The 23,603-nt window shown below is 35.2% G+C and overlaps 10 protein-coding genes across 10 annotated transcripts; 5 read left to right on the plus strand and 5 right to left on the minus strand. All coding sequences in view use genetic code 12, as the record gives it.

The window, feature by feature from the left end:
* Positions 1-234: 234 nt before the first annotated feature.
* Positions 235-745, plus strand: SPAPADRAFT_60005 (uncharacterized protein; the record flags this gene model as incomplete). The annotated part of the gene is made up of 1 exon (XM_007374098.1): positions 235-745. One exon carries the CDS (start codon positions 267-269, stop codon positions 453-455), a length of 189 nt encoding a protein of 62 aa, XP_007374160.1.
* A 996-nt stretch (positions 746-1,741) lies between these two features.
* On the plus strand, positions 1,742-4,183 carry PXA1 (ATP-binding cassette long-chain fatty acid transporter; the record flags this gene model as incomplete). The annotated part of the gene is made up of 1 exon (XM_007374099.1): positions 1,742-4,183. One exon carries the CDS (start codon positions 1,742-1,744, stop codon positions 4,181-4,183), a length of 2,442 nt encoding a protein of 813 aa, XP_007374161.1.
* A 273-nt stretch (positions 4,184-4,456) lies between these two features.
* NAP1 (histone chaperone) lies at positions 4,457-7,486 on the plus strand (the record flags this gene model as incomplete). Its single annotated transcript, XM_007374100.1, has 1 exon — positions 4,457-7,486. One exon carries the CDS (start codon positions 4,483-4,485, stop codon positions 5,716-5,718), a length of 1,236 nt encoding a protein of 411 aa, XP_007374162.1.
* SPAPADRAFT_134828 (sugar porter family MFS transporter) lies at positions 5,873-7,444 on the minus strand (the record flags this gene model as incomplete). Its single annotated transcript, XM_007374101.1, has 1 exon — positions 5,873-7,444. One exon carries the CDS (start codon positions 7,442-7,444, stop codon positions 5,873-5,875), a length of 1,572 nt encoding a protein of 523 aa, XP_007374163.1.
* Positions 7,487-11,339: 3,853 nt separating the features above from the next.
* On the plus strand, positions 11,340-11,931 carry SPAPADRAFT_60009 (uncharacterized protein; the record flags this gene model as incomplete). The annotated part of the gene is made up of 1 exon (XM_007374102.1): positions 11,340-11,931. One exon carries the CDS (start codon positions 11,358-11,360, stop codon positions 11,922-11,924), a length of 567 nt encoding a protein of 188 aa, XP_007374164.1.
* Positions 11,932-14,147: 2,216 nt separating this feature from the next.
* SPAPADRAFT_60011 (uncharacterized protein) lies at positions 14,148-15,141 on the plus strand (the record flags this gene model as incomplete). Its single annotated transcript, XM_007374103.1, has 1 exon — positions 14,148-15,141. The coding sequence occupies one exon, from the start codon at positions 14,203-14,205 to the stop codon at positions 14,956-14,958; it is 756 nt and encodes a 251-aa protein (XP_007374165.1).
* Positions 15,142-15,540: 399 nt separating this feature from the next.
* Positions 15,541-16,941, minus strand: CDA2 (chitin deacetylase; the record flags this gene model as incomplete). The annotated part of the gene is made up of 1 exon (XM_007374104.1): positions 15,541-16,941. The coding sequence occupies one exon, from the start codon at positions 16,615-16,617 to the stop codon at positions 15,628-15,630; it is 990 nt and encodes a 329-aa protein (XP_007374166.1).
* Positions 16,942-17,070: 129 nt separating this feature from the next.
* Positions 17,071-18,162, minus strand: SPAPADRAFT_60014 (uncharacterized protein; the record flags this gene model as incomplete). The annotated part of the gene is made up of 1 exon (XM_007374105.1): positions 17,071-18,162. A coding segment is annotated over one exon (611 nt), but the record flags the coding sequence as incomplete, so codon positions are not given.
* Positions 18,163-19,082: 920 nt separating this feature from the next.
* SPAPADRAFT_60015 (uncharacterized protein) lies at positions 19,083-19,335 on the minus strand (the record flags this gene model as incomplete). The annotated part of the gene is made up of 2 exons (XM_007374106.1): positions 19,083-19,187; positions 19,243-19,335. The coding sequence occupies 2 exons, from the start codon at positions 19,333-19,335 to the stop codon at positions 19,083-19,085; spliced, it is 198 nt and encodes a 65-aa protein (XP_007374168.1).
* A 408-nt stretch (positions 19,336-19,743) lies between these two features.
* On the minus strand, positions 19,744-21,287 carry RTT109 (H3 histone acetyltransferase; the record flags this gene model as incomplete). Its single annotated transcript, XM_007374107.1, has 1 exon — positions 19,744-21,287. The coding sequence occupies one exon, from the start codon at positions 21,253-21,255 to the stop codon at positions 19,927-19,929; it is 1,329 nt and encodes a 442-aa protein (XP_007374169.1).
* Positions 21,288-23,603: the final 2,316 nt, after the last annotated feature.

Here is a 23,603-nt window from a genome sequence, read left to right on the forward strand (position 1 = left end):
TTTCCACTTCTCTAGTAACAGCAATATTATCATGCCACGAGCTCGCCAATATCCTGACGACTCGGGTATTTAACTCGTTTCATGCGATTACGAGTAGATTGCTATCATGTTGTTGCTGTACTCCTCGGACGTTAGGTCCAGCCCCTCTTTTACCTTGTCTGGACTTTAGCGTCCGCGGCCAAAAATAAAAAAAATAAGAAATAAGAAAAAAAAAAAGAAAATCATTTTGCATGTAATGAGCAAGTGAACTCTGATCAAAACCAACCATGTCACCCCCAAACAAAATCCGTCCTGCTAAGAGATTCATCCAATCTTCAGCTAAGTGCGCTGATCTGGGAAAGTTATACGGTGAATGCATCCTTGCCAATTATACTGGCATGACCAAGGATCGTTGTGCCAATGAATTCAACAAGTTTAAAGCTTGTGTTGCTAAGCAATTGGGTAAACCATTTTAGATACTGAATAATCATTAACAATACGCTGTTTATTCCATAGGCTGATGCACGTTTAAGAAATAGTGATAGAGCAACATATAGCTCCTTATGTTCCGGGATCCAATCGGGGAAATGCCGTGTCCGGACTACTCGGCTCCTGATTCCAGCTATAAAATGTTTGTAATATCATTCAATGCAGATGATGAATATTGGGAGTTCTTGTATATAGACTAGAATAGCTTTGCTTTACTCACATATTATATTTATAGTCATAAACGAGTGAGCGTAGTACACGCTTCAAGTTATATTCCTTTCGCCCATACAAGTAGAACAACTTCACTCTAGACTGTAATTAGTTAATTCGTCAAGCGTACTACTTATACGAAATCCATAATTTTGATATTTGTAAAATATTTCTCAAACTTGAGTCATGAGCATGTGTTTGAGTCAAGTTAGCTACGGGTTAGTGCAGTACGATGCCTCCACTAAAAAATTTCAGCGGGAAAAACCAGCTATGAAAATCGCGACTACTAATCGGACGAAGACCGACGACCAGTCACTCAACTTAGCTAAAAATATTATTTGCATTAACCACAGATTATAAATTATGCTAAATTATTGTGGGAATTATCATGAACAATATTTGTACGAAGCATAATAAGATGTTGTTAAGAAAATATAGAGTTATATGAAGGTTTATTCTCCTATTGACTAATGCTTGATTAACCGAGACTCACTCTTAATGAATCAGAGTGGGTAGTGTACCGGTACACAAAAAAAAACTTGTCCCGAAAAATGCTCTTCTGAAATTTTTGAATTTTCATATGCATTTTATTTTACTACAATCATCCCCCAGGGCTACCCCTCCTTCATCTGTTCACTATTGGCCCTAGACCAAATATGACACACTGTCATAACCGGGAGAGAACATTTATATATGCAATTAGTTATAAATGTAGGTTTAAACACTCGTAGTAAATCTCGGAAGCAACTTATCTTTGTAAACAAATGACCCTAACCGCTTTTGGAAATTGCGACTTCCTCGCCCACCCCCGCAAAAACATTTTCGAGACACTGCTGCCTCCGAAGATGCCAGAAATTGTAACATGAAAATCATAAGATTTCTTTCTCTCCTTGTTTACATACTTTTGAACCAACCGAGAATTTATATGCAATCTTGAATCTCACATTGCAATTTAGCCCTGCTTCTTTTCTTTTTTTTTAGTTTCGATTAGTTTAGACTTCAAGCTTTGTTCATTTCTTCCTTAGATCCATCGGCCTTGTTCATCCATCATCGGTTTTCAAACATGATCAACATCTCTAGGTTGTCAAGTTACACCAAGAAGGATATCCAGAACTTGATCCTACTCCTTCAGGAGTTCATCAACACCTATAGAATAAGCAAGGTCAAGCTCAACTACCAATCCCGGCCTGTCATCCTTTTCTTGAGTACCTTGATAGCAACCGCTGGCCTAGGTGCATATTACACCATTCGAAACACCATTACCAAATACAATGAATACACACTAAATCGAAGATTAAGAAGACCCAGTTTAATTAGACAATCGTCTACGATTTTGGAGAATGGAGCTAGAGAAATAATTATCCCCAAAGAAGGTTCCTTAAAGCAAGGTAAGTTTACGAGAATTATCATTCCTAAACCAAACAATGATAGGTATGCCGCTGACAAATACTTGTACAAAGACTTTACTAAGAACTTTGAATTACAAAGTAAAGGCAAGGGTGCTGTGGTAAATTCTAAATTCTTGAACCAATTAAGTATTATCTGGAGGATCTTAGTCCCTAGATTCTACTGTAAAAACACTTCCTTATTGCTTTCCCAGTGTTTCTTTCTTATTTTCCGAACCTGGCTTTCGTTATTGGTTGCGAAATTAGACGGTCAAATAGTTAAGAATTTGATTTCGGGAAACGGAAGAAAGTTCCTGCGAGATTTAATCTATTGGTTATTGATTGCATTCCCGGCATCCTACACCAATGCTGCTATAAAATACTTGGAAGATAGATTGGCATTGGGATTTAGAACAAACGTGACCAGATACATTCATGATATGTACCTCGATCAAACATTTGCCTACTACAAGATTGGAGTCAATAATCCCGAAATCGACAATATTGACCAATACATCACTGAAGATCTTACTCATTTCTGTCATTCCTTAAGTTCCTTGTTTTCATCCATGGGTAAACCATTCATCGATTTGATTTTCTTTTCAGTATATCTTCGTGACAATTTAGGTACTGGTGCATTATTGGGTATCTTTATCAACTATTTTGCCACTGCCATGTTGTTAAAACGTGCAACTCCGGCATTTGGAAAACTTTCATCGCAAAGGGCACAATTGGAAGGTGTTTATTTCAATCAGCACTTGAACTTGATGACCAATTGTGAAGAGATTGGATTCTATGGCGGTTCTCTAATTGAAAAGACTAAATTATTGGAGAATTTCAAAAAGTTGATGAATCACATCTCCAAGGAGATCAATATCGGATTTTGGTATTCGGCTTTGGAAGACTATGTGTTGAAGTATACTTGGTCCGCATGGGGATACATCTTCTCCGGGTTACCTGTTTTCTTGGACGAACTTTGGCCCAAGCAAGAGGGAGAAGCCGAAAAGGCAGTTGAAGATGCTGCTGCAGAAAGAAGAAACATGCGTCAGTTTATCACCAACAAGCGACTCTTGTTATCACTTGCCGATGCCGGATCTAGATTGATGTACTCCATCAAGGATGTCAATACCTTGACTGGTTACACTGACCGAGTATTCTCCCTCTTGACGCAACTCCATAGAGTTCATTCACCAAGGTTCGATTATGGTGCTACCAAAGGAATCGCTGATATCAGAGGAACCATCCAAAACAATTATGTATCAGGCTTGAGATTTGAACATATCCCTGTTATCATTCCTACCAGCCAAGGATCAGAATACTCACCTTTGATTTCCAATATTAACTTCACGCTCAGTCCCAACAAAAACATGTTGATTCTCGGATCAAACGGAAGTGGTAAGACTTCAATTGCCAGAATAATTGCTGGACTTTGGCCATTGTACAGTGGATTACTCTCCAAGCCAAATGATGATGACATGTTCTACCTTCCTCAAAAAACCTACTTCACCACCGGTAACCTCCGTGATCAAATCATTTATCCATACACCTACACCGATATGTTGGAAATGGGATACAATGACGATTACTTGTACCATATTCTTCGTGAAGTAAAGTTGGAATATCTTCTTACCAGAGAGGGAAGTTTCAATGCTGTGAAAGACTGGAAGGATGTGTTTAGTGGTGGTGAAAAGCAAAGAATGAGTATCGCCCGAGTATTATTCAAACATCCAAAATTGGTTATTTTAGACGAGAGTACCAATGCTGTCAGTACGGATGTTGAAGATTATCTTTTTGAATTGTTACAATTGAAAAAGATCCCATACGTTACATTATCTCATCGTCCTTTGTTGATGAAGTATCACGATTATTTACTTGAAATTGACGACCATGGCGGTTGGAAATTCCAGGATTTGACCAGTGTGGAGAACTTACAGAGTATCGATAATGAAATCGCCGAAATTGAAGGAAAGTTGAACATGGCTGAGAAATGGGAAACCAGAAAGAAGTGTCTTGAACAGTACTTGGATGGTCAAATTGATGAAGATGATATGGCTGCTCTTGATGGTGAGTTGCCTATTAGATCAATGCCTCTTGATTTATCAATTAGTCAAACTGTTTAGTTTAATAAATTGTTGATTCCATATATATGCAATGTTATTGGTTGTAGTAATCACATTCCTAGCTGTCACTCTTCACAATATCGATTTGGCAACCATTTGCCTGTTGCAACCATTTTTTTTTCCAAACGCGTAGTTTTTTTTTCCGATTTTTGAACCGCACACGTTTCTTTTTGAATTTCTTTTTCTTACCCTCCTTCAGCCCAACGCTCTTCGCTAACGAAAAAATTAACACATACCCAAATCTAGATAAAAACCCAACAACTCTTCTTTTTTACGTGTAATCAATTATATTATCATCGATGTCTGAACCAATCAAGAAGAAAAACGGCGATATTTCCAAGGCCCCTACCCCTCAAAACACCCCTTCCTCCGTAGGAACTTCTTACTTGAGATCACAACCACCCACCGTGTCCACCATTGAAGAAATCAATGAAGATAACGTTGGTAAGCAAATAGCCAACAATCCAGCCTTGTTGAGCATGATCCAAGGTAAATTGGGTGACTTGGTTGGTAAGACTTCCGGCTATGTTGAGCATTTACCAAAGAAGGTTAGAAACCGTGTTTCAGGATTGAAGGGTATCCAATCTGCGCAAATGAAATTGGAAGCTGATTTCCAAAAGGAATTGTTGAGCTTGGAAAAGAAGTACTTTAAGTTGTACGAACCTTTATACGAAAAGAGAAAGAAGATCATCAATGGTGACTTGGAGCCAACCGCTGAAGAAGTTGAAGAGGGTGAAGCTTTAGAAGAAAAGGATGAAGAAGAGGAGGAAGAAGAAGAAGAACAAGAGGAAGAGGAAGAAGAGGAAGACGACGAAGAACAAAAGGGTATTCCAGGATTCTGGCTTACCGCTTTGGAAAACCTCACTACCGTTTCTGAAACAATTACCGATAGAGACTCTGATGTTTTGCAATATTTGAGTGATATTCGTATGGAATACTTGGAAACCCCAGGTTTTGAATTGATCTTTGAATTCCAACCAAATGAATTCTTTTCTAACCAAATCTTGACCAAGACATACCACTACCAAGCCGAATTGGGCTACAGTGGTGATTTCGTCTATGATCACGCTGATGGTTGTGAAATCAACTGGAAGTCCAAGGAAAACAATGTCACCATAACCATTGAAAGAAGAAAGCAAAGAAATAAGACCACCAAACAAACAAGGACAATTGAAAAATTAACCCCAACTGAATCATTCTTTAACTTTTTCGATCCTCCAAAGCCTCCAAAGGTTGACAAAGAAGATGAAGAAAAGGACGAAGATGATGAAGAACACGAAGAAGATTTCGAAGATGTTGATGAGGACTTGGAAGCTAGATTGGAATTAGATTACCAATTAGGTGAAGAAATCAAGGACAGATTGATTCCTCGTGCTATTGATTGGTTCACTGGTGATGCTGTTGATTTCGCCTACCCTGAAGATTTGGAAGACGACGAAGGTGAATTTTCCGATGAAGACGAGGATGATGATGAAGACGATGAAGATGATAACGACCAACCAAAGCAACAACCACCTGAATGCAAGCAACAATAGATTCTCACAAACAATATGTATGGTATGTTTTATAGTTGAGTACTTTAATGTAAACTTACAAAGTCATATAGAAGAACCAAGTATATTTAGTACTTCTTTGAGTAGCCAGGCCTTATAATAAGTGTTTATGGATAATATACGATACATAATAAGATTATACAGATACCTTTTCAGCTTGTTCGCTGTCAGCTTTTTCTATCGAAGAACCAGCTTCATGAATCCCACTTGGGACAAACTTGGCAGAATGCCAAGCCTTATCAACCTTTATGTACATTTCTTCCACTTCTTCCAAAGTCAATCCCTTGGTTTCATAAACAAAGAAGTAAACGAATAAGAAACCAAGAACATTACATCCACCCCAGATAAAGAAGACTTTAGATCCCAAGTTGGCATTACCTGGACCAGAGTCAACCATATATGGAGTTGCGTAACCAATAGCAAAGTTCCAGATCCAGTTAGAAGCAACTGAAAGAGCAACCGACTTTTGTCTGACATTAATAGCAAAGTTTTCAGCAACGACGGCCCAACAAAGAGGTCCCCAAGTTGATGCGAAACCTGCAATGAAAATACACGAGAATGCAACCAAACATTGATTAGCTGCCTGGGAATCACTGGTAACACCAACAATAGCAACGATCAATTGAGAAACTGCCATAACTACCGAACCAGCCAACAACATACTTCTTCTACCCAAGATATCAACCAAGGCAATACCAGGGAAAGTCATACCCACATTAACGATGTTTGTAGCTAATTGAATAAGAAATGGGTCTTCAATACCTGAGTTTTGGAAAAATTGAGTACCAAAATAGAAGATGAAGTTAATACCAGTCAATTGTTGGAAAGCTTGGAGAGCAACACCAACAAACAATCTATGGTGTTGTCTATTAACATTCTTGAGAACCAATAACCAAGATGCTTTTCCGTATTGCATCTCAAATTCAAAATTAGCTTTTATTTCATCGTATTCTTCAAGCAAGTCAGGGTGATCAATAGGTAACTTTCTCAATCTTCTTAACGAATTCTTAGCTTTATCTTCATTAGATTTAGAAATATAGAATCTTGGAGTTTCAGGAAGGCAGAGCATACCACCACCCAAGATAAGAGCCCAAGCAAATTGAAGAGCAATTGGAATTCTATAAGACCCGGAATCTTGTCTTGTAGAAGTTCCTTTGTTGACACAAGCAGCAATCAACAAACCACAAGTGATGGCCAATTGATAACATGAAATAATAGCACCTCTGATCCATTTGGGAGTCGTTTCTGCAATATACAATGGAACAACAGCAGAAATTAAACCAACACCTAACCCAGCAAAGAATCTACCAGCGACCAAAAGTGGAATAGCTTCAGCAATAGTTTGTAAAAGAACACCAAAGTTGAAAACAACCAACGAGGACAAAATTAAAGTCCATCTACGACCAATTCTATCTGAGAAAAGTGGAGCAGCCAAAGCACCAAAAAAAGTACCAGCTGATAAGATTGAAACAATGAGAGAACTTTCACTTGCAGTGAAGAATGGTTCAGCTGAAAGTCTATTAGCTGGGAATTGGTGTTTGACGAAATCCATAGCTAAAATACCCGAGATAGTACCAGTGTCATACCCGAAAAGGAACCCACCAAAGGCAGCAAATAAACCAACCAAGATACTTCTAGTGGTTGAACCGGCTTTTTTTTCACCAAAGTCAATATACTTTTGTAAGAATAAACTTTCTTCAATACCCATTTTGTAGTATGTTCAATGTTAAGGGAGTAATCAAATAAGTTTGGAAATAGCTGTAAATAAAGAGGAATTGGTCCATGCTATATATACTTCGACGCAGAAATACTAGAAGATTTGCAATCAACAATATTTATGGATATTTTTTTTTAAAAAAAGATATTTTGAGATAATAATTGCTTACCCACCACATAAGTTTATTTTTTAAGTTATTCCACGAACATAGCCATCCCACGGCAAAGTGGGGACAACCACAAAACCGAAGCCCGAAGCACATAAAATTTTCCGTCGTGAAGGCATTGTTACTTAAGATTCAATTGATTTCTTGGTAAACCATTATATTTAGGGACTAATATTTTATTCTATTGTTGTATCCAATGAAACTTTGAATAGTAAAACTACTTGAGTAAATTGTTTTATTAACTCGATCATTGCAAAAGTGGGGTGCATAGTAGTACAATCATGAGATGTGGCTAAAAAGCTGTAAATATCGGTTTCTTACTGCAACTATTGAGACTACATTTATTCGTTTCTTTCTTCCTTTTTCTTTTATGTGGGAAGCTGAAATTTGTGACCCAATTTTAATGCATGGGATCTTCCCATTCAATAATGTTTTCGGAAAAATATCCTGTCCTAATATCGCAAATGCGGCAACCATAAGAGAAAAATACGACAATAAATCCCACATTAGACCCCGCATACTAAGCAAAAAAGTTGTTCCGTACGTGGGTGCAATGCCGCGTTGGGTAAAACAAAACCAAAATTATCCCCCAAAAAATATTTGGGAACAGGATAAATAACAATGGATATCCCCAGGAAAATTTCATTGAGCTAGTCAAATCCCACATAGTTGAGAAACAATTGAAATAAGTATTTCCGCGGTGGGCGTTTTCTCTTTGTTAGAACTAGGAGAGGAGCCGCCTTGCCAAGTAAAACCACTAAATAACGCTATTGTTTAGACATCCATAGGAACAACTAAGTTGGTGAAAATTGACTCTTGAAACACGCCTACTGTATAATATGTAGACTTATTGAAAATGTATTTATATCTATTATAAGCAAGCTATAGCTTGTATGTACAATACATGGATTAGCAACTACCCGGTAAGAATTCAGACAGCTATGGGCATGAAAAATAGCGCTATATTCAACTTTTGACAAAAAAAAATACAAATTATTCCGACAAACAATAGGATATTCATGGCTTTGTTTCGCTTGCCAAGGATTATCAGAAAGTTGAACAGGTCCAATACGATTTTCCGCATCTGTCACAAAAGCAGGTTAGATTCATTGTAGCCATCCCCACACTCGGCCAACAAAAGGGGTTATACGCATATGTTAAAAGTATTTGCAGATTTCATGTCTGCTTCTATATGGCTCAAATATTCCGATGTAACCTAATTTTATTGCCCAACAATTTAAGTTGTTCCAAGGCATTCAATCTAAATAAAACAACAAACAACGTTACAAAAACAAAACAAGAAAAGTAACTGTGTAAACTAGAAACGAATACTAAATTCTAGTTATTTGATCTATGAAAATCTTTTGTCCTGTATTTTTTTTCGTTTCATAGAATTTGGAACTTTCAAGAATCTACCATATTCCAGTGTAAATCAATTCAAAAGACTGTAGAAATGTTGAATAATAATCATCCAAATTAGTCTACCAACATTCCTAAATACGACCCTGGTTAGTTTATACGCATGTCACCTTAGCAAATAATTTTCATAAATATAAAACCTTGAATGCCTGTCCAATTAATCACTTAAACCAGGATAATTTGTAGTAATTGTCATGGTGCCACACCAAGTTTTTATCTATCTTGTTAAGTTCCATGTAACCAAATCCAATGACATATTTGTAATGATCCCGCAATTTTATGAGAGCAACAAATATTAAACAAAGGCTGTTACCAAATCAGATCTCTTCTCTCCAATTGAATAAGGTCAATCATGACTTTTTGAAAGAGATGGAAAGTGTTGAAACCAGACAGTTAAACTATTACAACCGATATTATTTGCTCTTTCTCTTGCACCCTACCAAACACAGCCTGATACTACGAAAACTTATTGCAAGTAAATATCAATAGAACAATGTTTGATACACTTGTTTATAGTACGCTAAAATCTGCACCATTTGAAGCCTTCATTATGGGCCACTATAATATTTAGTTACTTGAAGATCGTGCACTGGCCTTGTTAGTTGATTATTATTGATTTTATATATGCTTTATATTTTGTAGTATTATATTCATATATTAGTTTATCAACATATAAAGATTTTTATAATACATTGCAATTGCTGAACTACATAACAATATTTGAATTAGATTTATTCTCAAAATCACCTTGTGCATTGGAACTAGCTAATGTTATTGTGAAGAAAATCGAACAATCCCCTGGTAACCTTCATAACCATAAACACGTAAATAAACTGAAACACGGTTTATAGTTATCCATCTCACAGATACACACGCAATGGGGTCTTTTTTTTAAGAAATCCTTACTTGATAACCTTGAAAATTGTTTACAAATATGAAGATTCGAATTCGTGGAATGAATGTCCCATAGCGTGGTGCATAAAACTGCGCTACATTTGGCTGCACGACAAAAGTTGAATATTTGATTAAAAAGCATAGGGGGGGAAAATAATTTCAGTCTAGAATCCAATTGTTCACCTCGTATAAAAGCGAGACTAGACTAACTAGTCCAAGAGTTTCAAATAAGGATTCACACAAACACGCTATTGTCAAAATGTGAAGAATTCTTGTTTAGCTAAACGTTGTTTTGCCAACCAATTTTTTTTTTTGCAGTGCCTAATTCGCACCCCTCACGATTTTTTTTTATTTTTCAAAACAAACCAACTGACATTGCCATGTTCTCCCTATGCATCTCTAAAACAATAGCCAGAGAAGTTGTCATGATGATATGGTGAAGGCTGTGTAGGACGTGTAATACTTCAATAGTTCCAATAGGAGAAGCCCGTTTGCAATTATCATTAGGGTTAGGGATAAGAAAAATAGAAAATGAGATGATTTTATTTAACTTTAAGATACAATTACCCAGTGTGGTGATTGTTTAGCTTCAGTTACGCGTTCCTATCGTTATGAGGTATCAGTTTGTCACCCAAACGCTTGTTTTTAGATAATTGTACGAAGTTTATTTCGCACATGGCCCATAATTTCTAGGTGGACATATAGCAGAAAATTTTGATTAAACCAACGCCTTAGATAGTTGCAATGGAACACTGATCCTTTCGATGGTTCATGCCAAGGATATATTTTAATCTGCAGATTTCAGCATGCATGAACCAAAATAGGGTTTGTTTTGTTTCTAAATCTCCGCATCTTGTGTGTATATCTAGAACATCCCGATAGTACCATGCCAAGCATTCAGATAAAGTAAGTATTTCTACCCATCCTAGAGTCAACTAAATGCTAATTAATTATCGTTATTCGGACAATTTATACCATTATATTGTGAAATTGGTTGATATGTTCGTTGACAGTTACGTTAATGCTTATATCACCCCACGCACTTTAAAAAATCTAATGACTGGCTGCAAACCCATGCATCAACTAGAAAAACTCCCCCACAAAACCGGATAATCGCACCTAATCCATTGTATTTTGTTAGTTGGAGTAACATTGTTCTGCAAAATATTTAGACTTTGGCTTTGCAAGAATTGTTTTCTTGAAAAAAAAAATATTAAACTCGATAAAGTTAAAAATGACCTAAGTTGGGTTGACAAGAAATAATTCATAGGAAATGTTTACAAACCCGACTGGAATGGTTCATTAGAGTCTCATTTAGTCAGTTTCATTGAAACTGGGTGTATGGGTATAAATTGAAAAGAGTATCTCGCAGTTTGGAAACTATTTTTTAACATTTTATAACACCAATTGAAATTATTTATTACAATGAAGTTTATTTTTACTGCCTTATCTGTCGCTACTTTAACCACTGCTGCTTCTATAAACAAGAGAGCAGATGAGTGTCTTACAGCTTGTGTTCAAAGTGTTGAAGCCAAAGGAGAGGTTTGTACCAAATACGGACCAGACGAAGAAAACATTTCCAGATGTATCTGTCAGCAAGGTTCTTCTTACTGGGAACCATTGTGGGCATGTGCTCAGAAATGTCCAGCTTACTCTCAAATGAATTTCTCCTGGGAAGGAGCCAAGCCACTTTATTGTGCAATGCACCCAGGTGAACCAACTGAACCAGAAAGTGGTGCCGCAAATCTTGCAGCAAAGCAGACCAAGACTAGTGAGGAAGCTGCCAAGGAAACCACTTCTGCCCAAGAAGCACCAAAAGAAACCAAATCTGAAGAAGCACCAAAGGAAACCAAATCTGAAGAAGCACCAAAGGAAACTCAATCCCAAGAAGCACCAGAGGAAACAGAAACTCCTGATGTCACTCAACATAATGCTGGTGCAGCAGTTGGTGTCGGATCTGTTGCTTACTTGTTGGCCCTTGCCATGATCTAAGAAGATTATAGTTTTACTCTCTCTCAAATTATTCAGTTATGACAGTTTTCTTTTTTCTTTTAATATTGTTTCATTGTTAGCTAATCTTAGTCGTTTAATGAAAGAACAAAGAATTAGTGTTAATACTACAATTATATTGTTCTCTATGTTTAGTTTAAAATTGCTGGTCAACATCAATTAAATTCTAACAAATTGTAGAATTCTTGTATTCGAATAATTTGCTCAACATACATGGCAGTTGAAATATTTTGATAGCATGCATACTATTTTATTCTCAATGAGATAAAGTGCAACACAATTTGTAAAACATACGAGGGTTTCTTAAAAAAAGTTTCAAGAGCCATTTCTTGTACGAAGTGAATTATACTAATCGAGCTTCAAATGCGTTCTTAAATGCTGTTGAATCTAAAACAGAACCACAGTTAGGTGGTTTTACCAACTATTACAATTCTACAAGTGTCTCAATTCTCAATACAAATCATGTGACTGCAATTCTCCTTTTACCCAGTAGGCTACTTTTAACCCCACATGCATACATCAAATAATACAATGTAACAATCTACAAATTCAATCTTTCGCTTATAATGTATTATTTCAGTTTAGATCATGTTAAATTTCTATTAGAACATATAATGGACTAGCTTTTACCGAGATCTCACAAAATTCACACTTGTGAAGTTGGTTAACCCTCGGCATTTAGAATTAATTTCATCAGATATTCTCTAAAAATTGACATGTATCTCGGCTTTAAGATTGTTTCGGTGATTAATATTCCGAATAATTGCGCCTAGAAAAAAAGCAAGACAAGTAAAATAGAACAAACTTATGTTAAAAACATACCTCGAGGCAAGGAACGTGGCATCGGGTTAATTAGCAACCCAATTGTTGTCCAATTATTAACTGAAGTTTCTTGTTTCACAAAACATTATTCGAAAACGCTTAATTAAAAGTTCACTACATAAATGCACATTGTCAAAAAGTTTCTTCGGACTATCATTTTCACAGGAAGCATTAGTTGACATTATTTCATGTGAAAATTTGCTATTGCCGTCTACCGTAGCGGAAGGAACTGGAGAAGAAAAAAAAACCTTATGATAAAACAGTATGAACTATAAATCCAGTTGTTGTCAACCAACTTGCTGACTTGGCAAATCATGTAAAGAGATTTACGCTGTCACGCTCAACTTATAGTACATTCCTTATGCAATTTTACATTACCAAGTACTATAATTGAAAATTGTCATTTCCTTAAAACCAGCTGCAGCATGTGAAAAAAAATAGGAATTATCTAGCATGGTGCGGCTCGGCACTTATTTTTTTTTTGTGTCAATGCTCCCAACTAGTGTGCAATCAGGTCACCCCAAAACAAACATAGGGGAATATCAGATTGTGTGTTGTAACTGTAACGTAAATTAATAATACTCAACAGTTATGCCTAGACAAAAATGACTAGATAACGAACACTGTGCCCCTAAAAAGAAATCACAGTCATAAAAAAATGGACGCGCTAAGAAATAAATAAACATCAGAAAAATACCGGGTAGAAAAATAAAAACAGGAGACTTGTCTTCGTACTTTGAACGTTAGGGGGGAAGCACATTTCCAATCTGGAGTATGTCATTTATTTGTTCTCTCAATATTGACTAGGAATTCTTCATGGGAATGCATGTCTTATTTGAGAATATTCCTGTTCAAGCATCCACTCTTGGAGTCTATCCCTTAAACTTGTATCTGTGTTCGCAGCCGCACTTAGTTAATGATGATTATCGGACATATGAAAAAGGAAGAAAAAAGAAAGAAAACTAGAGCATGCATGAATGCTAAAAAATAATGTCGGGAGAAGAAAAATCCCATAGCACAAACTCTAAAAAAAAGTTTCACATGCATATTTATCATGACGACAAACTTTTTACCTTGAGAAGACACTTATGGCCAGACTAGATATTAGAATATCAACCAGCAATTGTTGTAGGGTATATACTCTCTATGAAGCTAGGTGCAATACAACTTAAGTGTTGCTAAAAAAAGAAACAGAAACGAAGAAAATATAAAACTTCTAAGGTGTACCTTGCACATGCAGATAACACATTTGATTATCCTGATGACTGAAAAAAAAAATAATTTTTATTTTTAAAATATAAAAAAAATCGGAAGCCTAAACCACAAATATAAATACCCTTGTAAATTCTCTAATTGTAAATTAGTTTATCTTCCAATTATTTTACCCTTTAGCAAGTCTTCACTTCTACTTACTTATTTATTTTAACATTCCCTCACAATGTCTAACCAATCCACTCACAAACAATTTGACTCCAAGTTGTTACACTATCTCAGACAATACTCCTTGATTCAATATGTCAACAATTTAGTATTTTCATTCAGCATTACAAACACATTATATGCTCAATACGTTGCACCAGTAGCAGAATATGTCAACACCCAAATCTCCAGTGTTAGTTATTCCTACAATTTAGCAACCTTTATTGATGGCGTTAGTACTGATGTTCTTTTACTCCTTGACAAGTTGTTATTGCAATATCCCGCCCAAACTTTAGACTCAATCACCAAAACTTATGTTAAGCCAATTGACAACAAGTTGGTTGAAGTTAACAACAAGTATTTTCGTCCCATTGAGGAAACCAAAACGGAAGGTTTTACCAAGTTGTGGAATACTGTAAAGAACATTGCTACTAACTTGAAAGCTAGCGCTTTTTCTAAATCTACTGAAATTCAAAAGAATCTTGTTGACACCTATAATCAAGAATTGTCTAGCACCACCAAGCAAAATGTCATCGGTAAGAATATTGAAGCTTCATATAATACTGCTTCTAAGACTATCAAGACTTTGAATGAAGATTATATTACTCCTTTAAAGGCACAAACTCAAGATATTGTTGATCAATTTGCTGCACAGACTAAGAATAAGGCTGATGAAATTATCAAGACTAAAGTCAACCCAAAGATTGACGAATTGAAACAAAAGAAGGATGATTTCTTGCAAAAGAATAACACCTTTGTTTCTGCTTCCGCATAAAATTGAAACATCAAACATTTAATCACCTTCCTAAGCTTTTTTTTCTACACTGTTTGACAATTGATACTATATTTTTCTTTTTTGCTACAGCATTCTTCTTCCACTTTAATCATTGGTGATTATAGTGTGTTGCCTATTTTATATCCCATTTTTGTACTTTATAGTCTAAATACATCCATTTTGAAAATAGCTTACTTTGTATTACTGTAAAATCTGAATTTCAGAATAGGTTATGAGCACTTAATTAGGGGTAAAGAGGAGATAACTTTTCGGTTATGAGTCTAAAGATCAAGCCTTAGTCATGGTGGAGTATTTTCGAGGGGGTGCAAAAACGTTTCAATGCCACCCTTTTTTTTTGCCCTTGCTCAAGCTCCGGGTGGGATAAAACAATAACAAATAATTTTTAGATCTTTAATAAACAATAGACTTCTTACAAAGGAGATATGGAAATAATCTCCGAATGAAGAAGAATGGTTCGGGGAGAATTGAATAAACAAAGGATTTGAGAGATAGTGATTAGTCGTTGTCAAGGGGGTTGATCTCTAAAAGTCGGAACTAGAACCCCTTTTGTCCTACAATTGCTATATATATATATATATAAGCCACACATACACATTTAACCGACGTGCATTTAAGAAAAGTATACACGTTTTTTAGCAACTAAAATATTTACTGGAAGGTCTTAATATAATTGATACCACCCACGCATTCTGGTATGGTTAATTGCTCTTTCAAGATATTTTTATTGATTTCAATACCAACATTCACGGTCTTTAAAATCGCATCATGTTCAAGCATGATTCCCTTTGCTTGATTTCTAACTTGGAACCGTTTAACATCGTTGTACACATCCTGTTCTTTTCTATTGTTTGTCAGATCCAACATTTTCCAATCAAATGTATCAAAGTCCCACAAAACCGCCTGCATACCAAATTGCCGTAATATCGATCTCACTCTATTATCAATTCCTCCATATGGCGGTCTAAACCATTTGGGCAAATGACCAGCAGTTGCATTCATCGCCCATATTGACCATTGAATTTGAGCAATTATTTGTTGATTGGATAACCCAGGTAAAAACTGATGTGACCAGGTATGTGATCCCATGATGTGACCACGAGCATGACTTTGGCGGTATACGTCGGGATGTCTAACAATATTAATTCCTAAAGTGAACAAAGTTGTCTTTGTATTGGTTGCATTGAATGAATCAAGTAATTTCAAAGTATATGGGGAAGGACCATCATCAAACGTTTGTGAGAGTTTAGGACAAGTATAAACATCATCAAAATCAACACAATTGAAACAATCAAACGAACATGCAGTTGGTGTTCTTAACATTGGATTTGAACATTGGGCTTGTTGATGTCTTGGAGTGTCAATTATCTTGTTAAAGTCGATAAAGTCAAGTGGAATGTAAGGAGGGTCTAATCCAGGCCATTCTTTTAATCCAGTGAAATCAGTTAACCATTTGGGAAAGGGTAATATGGGGTTGGACTTGATTGGTACTAGTCGATTTATTGGTTTAGGAATAATATCCGTTTCGTGATTTTTGGAGGAGGGAGACCTGGAGAACTTTGACGATAAACGAGGAAATCCTTGTCTGTCCCCAGTTACACAGATAACTGCCGCTATGAAAAGTATCCAGAGAATATTCATGTAACTAAGGGTTGGTTAACATCGATTGTCTGGCAAAACAGTGGAATTTTGTTTGTGCTCGCAAAAAAATCAGTCGCTAAAAGTTGCGGTTTTTTTTCTTGGCTGTTAATTACACAAAACACAATATATTAACTCCAGTATGCTTGTTTAATCCTAGATAAGATCTATAACAGAGAGAATGATATATTGTACACATTTCAAATGTTTATTTCCCTGCGAATGGATCATAGACATCAGCTACTACTTTTGTACATAGCCAATTGTATGTTGTTTTTATGTTCTATAACCATCCCAGATTATACAAAATATACAAATATATATATATAAATATAAATAACCAATAAAAGTTTCATCCTTAATTCTCCCAAATATAACCCAAGTTTAATCAACTTTTTTTTATCTCTTTTGTTCTGTTTTTTTTTTAAAAAATTTTTAACTTTACTATTTTTTTTTAGGTTTTTATGTTCTATATGTCATAAAGTGTAAGCTGTACACTTACGTGACATTCAACAAATGCAAGTATCACAGCAAAACAAGTTAGGTATCCAAATAACTTACTTTTTCAAATTTTCAAGCTCATTTTGCAACCTCTTAATTTCTCGTTTCAAATTTCTATTTTCATCCATAATCTCTTCATATTTCCCATTCAAACTAAGTCTTCGAGTTATTGGAAATGCTTCACTCTTGTATTTCTTGATAATATCGTCATGAGTAGTTGTAGGAGAATGGGTGGAATGACTCTGGGCAGGAGGAGCAACAGGAACTATTTGACTAAGTTGTCCAGTACTGTTTTCTCTAAACGAATAGTTACCAAACATTGAGGTTCGTTTACTTGAACTTGAAGAACTACGACTTCCATTTGTAGATAAAGAACTTGAACGGCGTACGGATGGTGGCGAACTAATAGGCAATGGAACACTGCTTGACCCATGGTTATTCATCTTTAACATTTTATTTTCTTGTTTTAATAATTCAATTTCTCGCATCAACTTTAAAACAATAGCATCTTGTTCACGCTCCATCAAATCAATAATTTGTTCATTGGAAAATTCAGAAAAGGAACTTCTCTTTGGTGATGAACTTGGCAAATTTGATGTAGTATAGTTATGACCAGTGGTACTTAAAGAACGATATCTTGCTGCAGCATTGGCATTGGTGGAAATAATACTATTGCGGGGAGATAACAGTGATGGTGAAAACGTTGCCAATATAGGTGGAGAAATTGACGAAGACGCAGTGGCAGAACCAGTGTGGGCAGTAGTGGCAGAAGTAGAACCAGAAAAGTCATTACTTGTAAATGTTGAAATCTTAGGTGTTGTTTGAGAATGAGGGATATTAAACCCGGATGACGGAGTAACTGGAGCTGACGCTGACGCGGAAGTTCTTGAAATTGATCTGGAAGAGGGTGAGGCAGTAGTTGTTCCTCCGGCTGAGTTGGAATTACTTGAATGCGTCATTATATCTTATTCAAACACAGATTCTTAATATAAAACAAGAAAAGCCCTTTTTTTTTGTAAGAGAGCAAAAGATGGAATTGTTGGTTTTATTTATAGTCTTTGTGTATCTGAGATTTTATTCTCCGCTTTTTTTTTCCATAGGTAGCATTTCCTTTCACATTTATATTTTTTTTGTATTGTTGACGTATCCTGTTTACATGCAGGACAATGTTACAAATTTATTCTTTATTGTTCTTTCACGATGGTTTTTTTCATTTGAGAGATATGGATATCTGCCACTAAAGTGCCTTTAGTAATACAATGAAAATTACTGAGGAGAAACAAGGGGGAAAAAAAAAGCAGCACTTTAAGCCTATTCCAATTACTTCAAAAGGTTATAAACATTCAAGGGTTAGCAACCCATTAGCAAACCATTCAGCATAACTTGGTAACTGTCAACTTTGTACCCTACACCAAAAAAAAACATTTTGTTGGTATTAGATAAGAGGTTTGAAGTTGCAAAGTGCTAATTGGAAAAAATAAAAAAATAAATAAACAAACTGGGTTGTGGTTATTCAAAAAGGAACAACAAAAAGTCTGAAGATGCTGGTGTTGTAAACAAACAGTTACTTTAAGTAAGTTACAGCATTAGCTTATATTCGACATTAGCTGATTATGGTATTGGGTTCCTATTTATATTTCCCCACAAGTGCAACCGAGTTCCCTTCCAACGTGGATCTGGGCTCAGATTGATAGGAAAAATACTGAAATTTCAGAGGAGGGGGGGAATATTGTGGTGCGCGCCAAACAGCTACTACATCGCTCTGAGAGCAAAAAAAAATGGTGAAGGCTGCTATGACGACGGTGGCTGAGGACAGTGTTGAAACATTTCCCATTACGTAATATGGGCCCATAATTTAAAGAAATTTTTCAAACACTTCCTCGTCACATCTGATACATATGTGTGCTGTATGATAACATCTGCAAACCAAATTACTTGAACTTGTTGGGGGGACATCCCACCAAACGCTAATCCCTCCAAGTTGGGTCATTTTCTAACTTAGTCTTTATTTGTTGACCCTTGGTGATACAATAAGTGAGGTATTTCTTTTTTTGGGCCGATGCATCCATCACCTGTTCTACCCCTTTATTGAAAGGGGGGAAAAAAGGTCCAGAAAAATGAAGTTACAGCGATGAAATTAAGATTTACAAATCGGCCATAGGCCGAAGACTTTCCGTTCCAGAGCTGACCAATAAACTGTAAGGTTCCATAACAGCACATATAACCAACAAATCAAATTCTTTTGAGATAGGTTGTAATAGAAGAACTAACCGAAATTTCCACCACAATGGAGCTAGGGTAATCTAAATTTATAGAAAATGTACCCATCCCTACTATTACCAATATAATAGCCAATTAATTCTCTATTAGTGAATTCTTAAGCACTGGCTTTGTAAGCTGCTCATTTTAACGTCGTGAATGGATCTTGTGTTGGACTTACTCGGATTTAAAACTCTTCATGAAAATATGGCTCATGTATATGGTAGCGTATAAAACTACTGTTTTATTTTATTTTATTTTATTTTTTTTTTTTTGTCAGACAGCGCTTGATAACAGTATCCATATGTATTGACATGTATAGTTTCAGTAGTTTTATACACTTTAAAAATAGATTACAAAGCTCAAACTATGCATTCATACGTTTCTACTTACATGATAAGAGGTGTGGGAGGAACAATGTATGTATTTTCAAATGATTAGCCTTCAAAATGGTTTACTAACTAAAATATCAGTCTCCATGCAGTTGGTTATGTTGGGTTTAAACTTCCATGCATTATGATGATGTCAGTTCTTTCAATTGTTACTAAAATGTTACGATTTTTGACTTTCGGGTTTCTTTCTTTTAATTAATCCAGTTAGATCGTTGGTTTTTCTTTTGACTGTTAATGTATTTATTGTCTGAGCTTGTTGTGTTGGTTTTGTTGCGTTGGTTCTAGGCATTTTGCCCTTGATGGGTTTATATTCAAAATTGATGTTGTTCTTTTTCATAAATGCTGGTATTTTTGTTCCAACTAAAGTTTTAACATCTTGTTCTATATGGTAATCTTCCAGTTTTATTAAGTTAATAAATTGTTTATATTGATGCACCGATAATTTAGTGATTGCGTCTTCGTCTTCTTGTTCTCCTGGAGCTGGAATAGAAACCCCTCTATTTTCACAACCAATTAATCCTACTAAATCTCCCAATCTGAATTCTTGTCTATACCCCAATTCTTCATAGAATTGGTCAACGCCAACATTACCATATCTATTCTCAACAATTAAATGCTCTAGGAATCTGCCCTTGGGATCATCCGGAAATAATGCAATATTATAAACCGCAGGACCTGAAGTATTGAAAATATGTCCAATTGACCAATTAGGCAACCCCTGGATAAATTTCTTAGTAGATATATCATCGGAACCTGGAATTGCTAATTTATGAATTGGCCATTTAGATGTGGCATTGTTGATTACTGGTATCCACCATTTAAGTAATTGTTGACCGTTGATCACATGCTTATGAGGGTTCTTGGCGGAGTCAGGAAAGAGATACTGTGGTGCCGCTTTTGTAAAGAGACATACTTTTATATTTTGGATTGGAGGAAGTTGGCATAAGGATTCTGAAGGTTGGGTAGGATGATTTGAGGACGAGTAGTAAGGAATTTTAAACTTAGGGTCTTGGAGTTTCTCAAGTACCTTGTTTATGAGGAATAGTGTTTCACTGCCTTGTTTTCGTTCGTGCTTTTGTTCCTTGCTTTTGTCCTCTTTGTCATCTTCTTTGACTTTTCTTTGTTTTATCTTATACTTTGTCAAATCATAATTAATCAAAAACTCGACAACTTTTTCAATAATTGAACCTACTTTAAAATTAACTTTTGAAAGTCCGACAGTGTCGCATTTAGACACAAATATATACTGATCGATTTGATCCTGGTAAATTTGCAAATATACAAAAATTTCAATTCCTAATATTGTAATATCATCGTCAGTGCTAATTGAAATGAAATGTCTTATTTTAACGGTATCGGGAAAAATTTCGGACGATTTCGAAATATAAATGGGTGACTTTATATAAACTGGATTAGATTGAAGATATAATCCCTTGAATGTAACATTCTCAGGAAGATATTTGGAAATATTTTCAAATATTTCATTCATTTGTTTACTTAGTGTGGGTGAATAATAGTGGTAAGCCATAGTCGCGTTCTTTTTTTTTTACCGAAATTTTAAGAGTTTGTTCCATTTCATGCAGGATTGAGTGAAAACAATCATACCCTAAACCGGTATCAATATTAATATCGTATGAAAATAATATTAATGTGCAGTATAAGGCACATATTCATGAAGGAAATATCCACATTTTGCTTATTCTTGAATGAGTTCTGCCTTAAAGCCTATATCGTATCATGAAGCAATTTTCATAATATTTGGCAAGGATTTTGAAAAAAGAAAAACATACCAATTAGATGTTTCTGTAAATTTTCGCACCTGTAATATAACAAATATTATTACAAAGGATCCCAAAAGGTAAATTCAAACTGATATATGTATAATTATAGAACCACCTGTACGTCATTTTTCTCTACATTTTTATTATTTTTGCTAGTTTTGCAACCATCAGAATTTTTTAACACCGAAAAAAGGATTTTTGACATCTGTGTGCGATACACCTATTTGTGATTCTCCAATCACAGCTAAGCCAATCTACCTTATCAGTTGTGACCAGAAGTCAGACGTTATTACGTTGTTAAAAAATGATAATATGATAATTTTAATAGGAGGTTTAAACAACGAAAAAATTGATGAGGAGAACAATCTATTTCTAGTTCATTTCTTTATAAGATTATTTTCAGGTAAGATGAATTTCCTGTAGCCAAACTTGGTATAATAGATGCAGCTGGCTGGAAAATGAGGAGGATTGTGATTCCGATTGTTATAATGTCTGCAGCAAGATTAAACTAATTTGGAATTCTTACACAAGCAATGCCCAATATAGAGAATTTTTTTTTTTCAAATTGATTTCCATGTTTTAGCAATAACGAACTATTTCAAAGATTTGGAGACACTTCAATTAAGTATAATCAATAATCTATTTTAGCTGGGACACAACCGTAAGTATAGAATTTCAATTAGCAAATTGTTGCAAAATGTGAATAAATGTTTGAAATATTCGAATAGTCAATACGGTTTGGCCGAGATAAATTTAGAAAATCATAAACAAACAGACCCACAACTATAAAATGTATATAAGATTAGTAATAATATTGATGAAGAAAATATTTATCGGGAACAAATACGTTTTGGTGGGATTCAAAACATTGAGACGGTTTGCTTTTGCAATTTTAGGGTTCTGCTTGTAACCAGTACATACGAGTTACACCGACAAGTATTCTTCTTATTGTTACCAACTAATACTTTTTGATGGATTTAATTTTTAGAATTACAAACTGTAACATTAAGATAAGGAATGTTTTTCAAAATAAACTAGCTAAATAAATTACTGAGAAATAAGTCATATTTATAATTCCTATCTCAACCAGATGAGAACACCTCCGTAGTTATTTGAGGTAGATTAACCTGAATTTCATATTATCAGCTTACTTTAAGCGTATATGTCTTATATGTGATACCACTTATGTATTGTATATTTTTTGGAATGCGTAACATAATATTCAGATTTACATATGTTGTCTTGATTTGCAGAAGGATATTATAAGGTAATGAGGGATATTCTTCAACTTTCGGGTTGGGATTGAGACTTAATGGTTTAACCACCGTTCACTAAAAAATCTTAAAAAGGATCTTTTGACATAGAAATCGACTATAGTTCTCTCGTTAAGTAAGCACAAAATGCTACAAGTTTTTCCAAATTACCTACAGGATAATTTGCCATAAATGTTGCAAATTGGGAAGGAAGAAGGTTTATGATGTTACTAAGATTCAAACGCAAAAGTTTGTTAAAGAGAGGCTTTGCTATTTGTACTGATTAGTTGGTAAATTACGTAGTCGTTTAAAGCAAAAAGAATTCCCATAGGAAATCAACAAAACAATAGAAGGATAGTGCAAGTAAATGCATAGGGTATGCGCTTTATTTTGTTGGTGATTAATTGAAAATTTCCTATTGTGCACAGAATTTAATTAGACAATATGGGAATTTTGAATTGTAACCAGAACATAAACAATTGACCACATTTCAAACATAATACAAGTATAAGATTACTAGTTTGGGAGGCGAAAGGTTCTATTAAATAACCTTTGTTTTTAGCATACTGGTTTAACTACACCGTTTGTCTTTTGTTGGTAGTTTTTTTTTTTTTTTTTGAACAAACTGGCTAAAAGTAATATACCAAAATCTTTTAGTTCTATTTAATGTAGTAGTATAGTGTGAGAAGAAATTCCGCCTAAATTTGAAAGCGCAACATGCTTCGTAAAATTATTCTCAACTTATTTTGAACCAGGACTGGAAATTGCATTGCAACAAGATTGCACAAAAGATTTATACTTTC

Source organism: Spathaspora passalidarum, assembly GCF_000223485.1.
Source record: "Spathaspora passalidarum NRRL Y-27907 unplaced genomic scaffold SPAPAscaffold_2, whole genome shotgun sequence".
NCBI classification, from domain to species: domain Eukaryota; kingdom Fungi; phylum Ascomycota; class Pichiomycetes; order Serinales; family Debaryomycetaceae; genus Spathaspora; species Spathaspora passalidarum.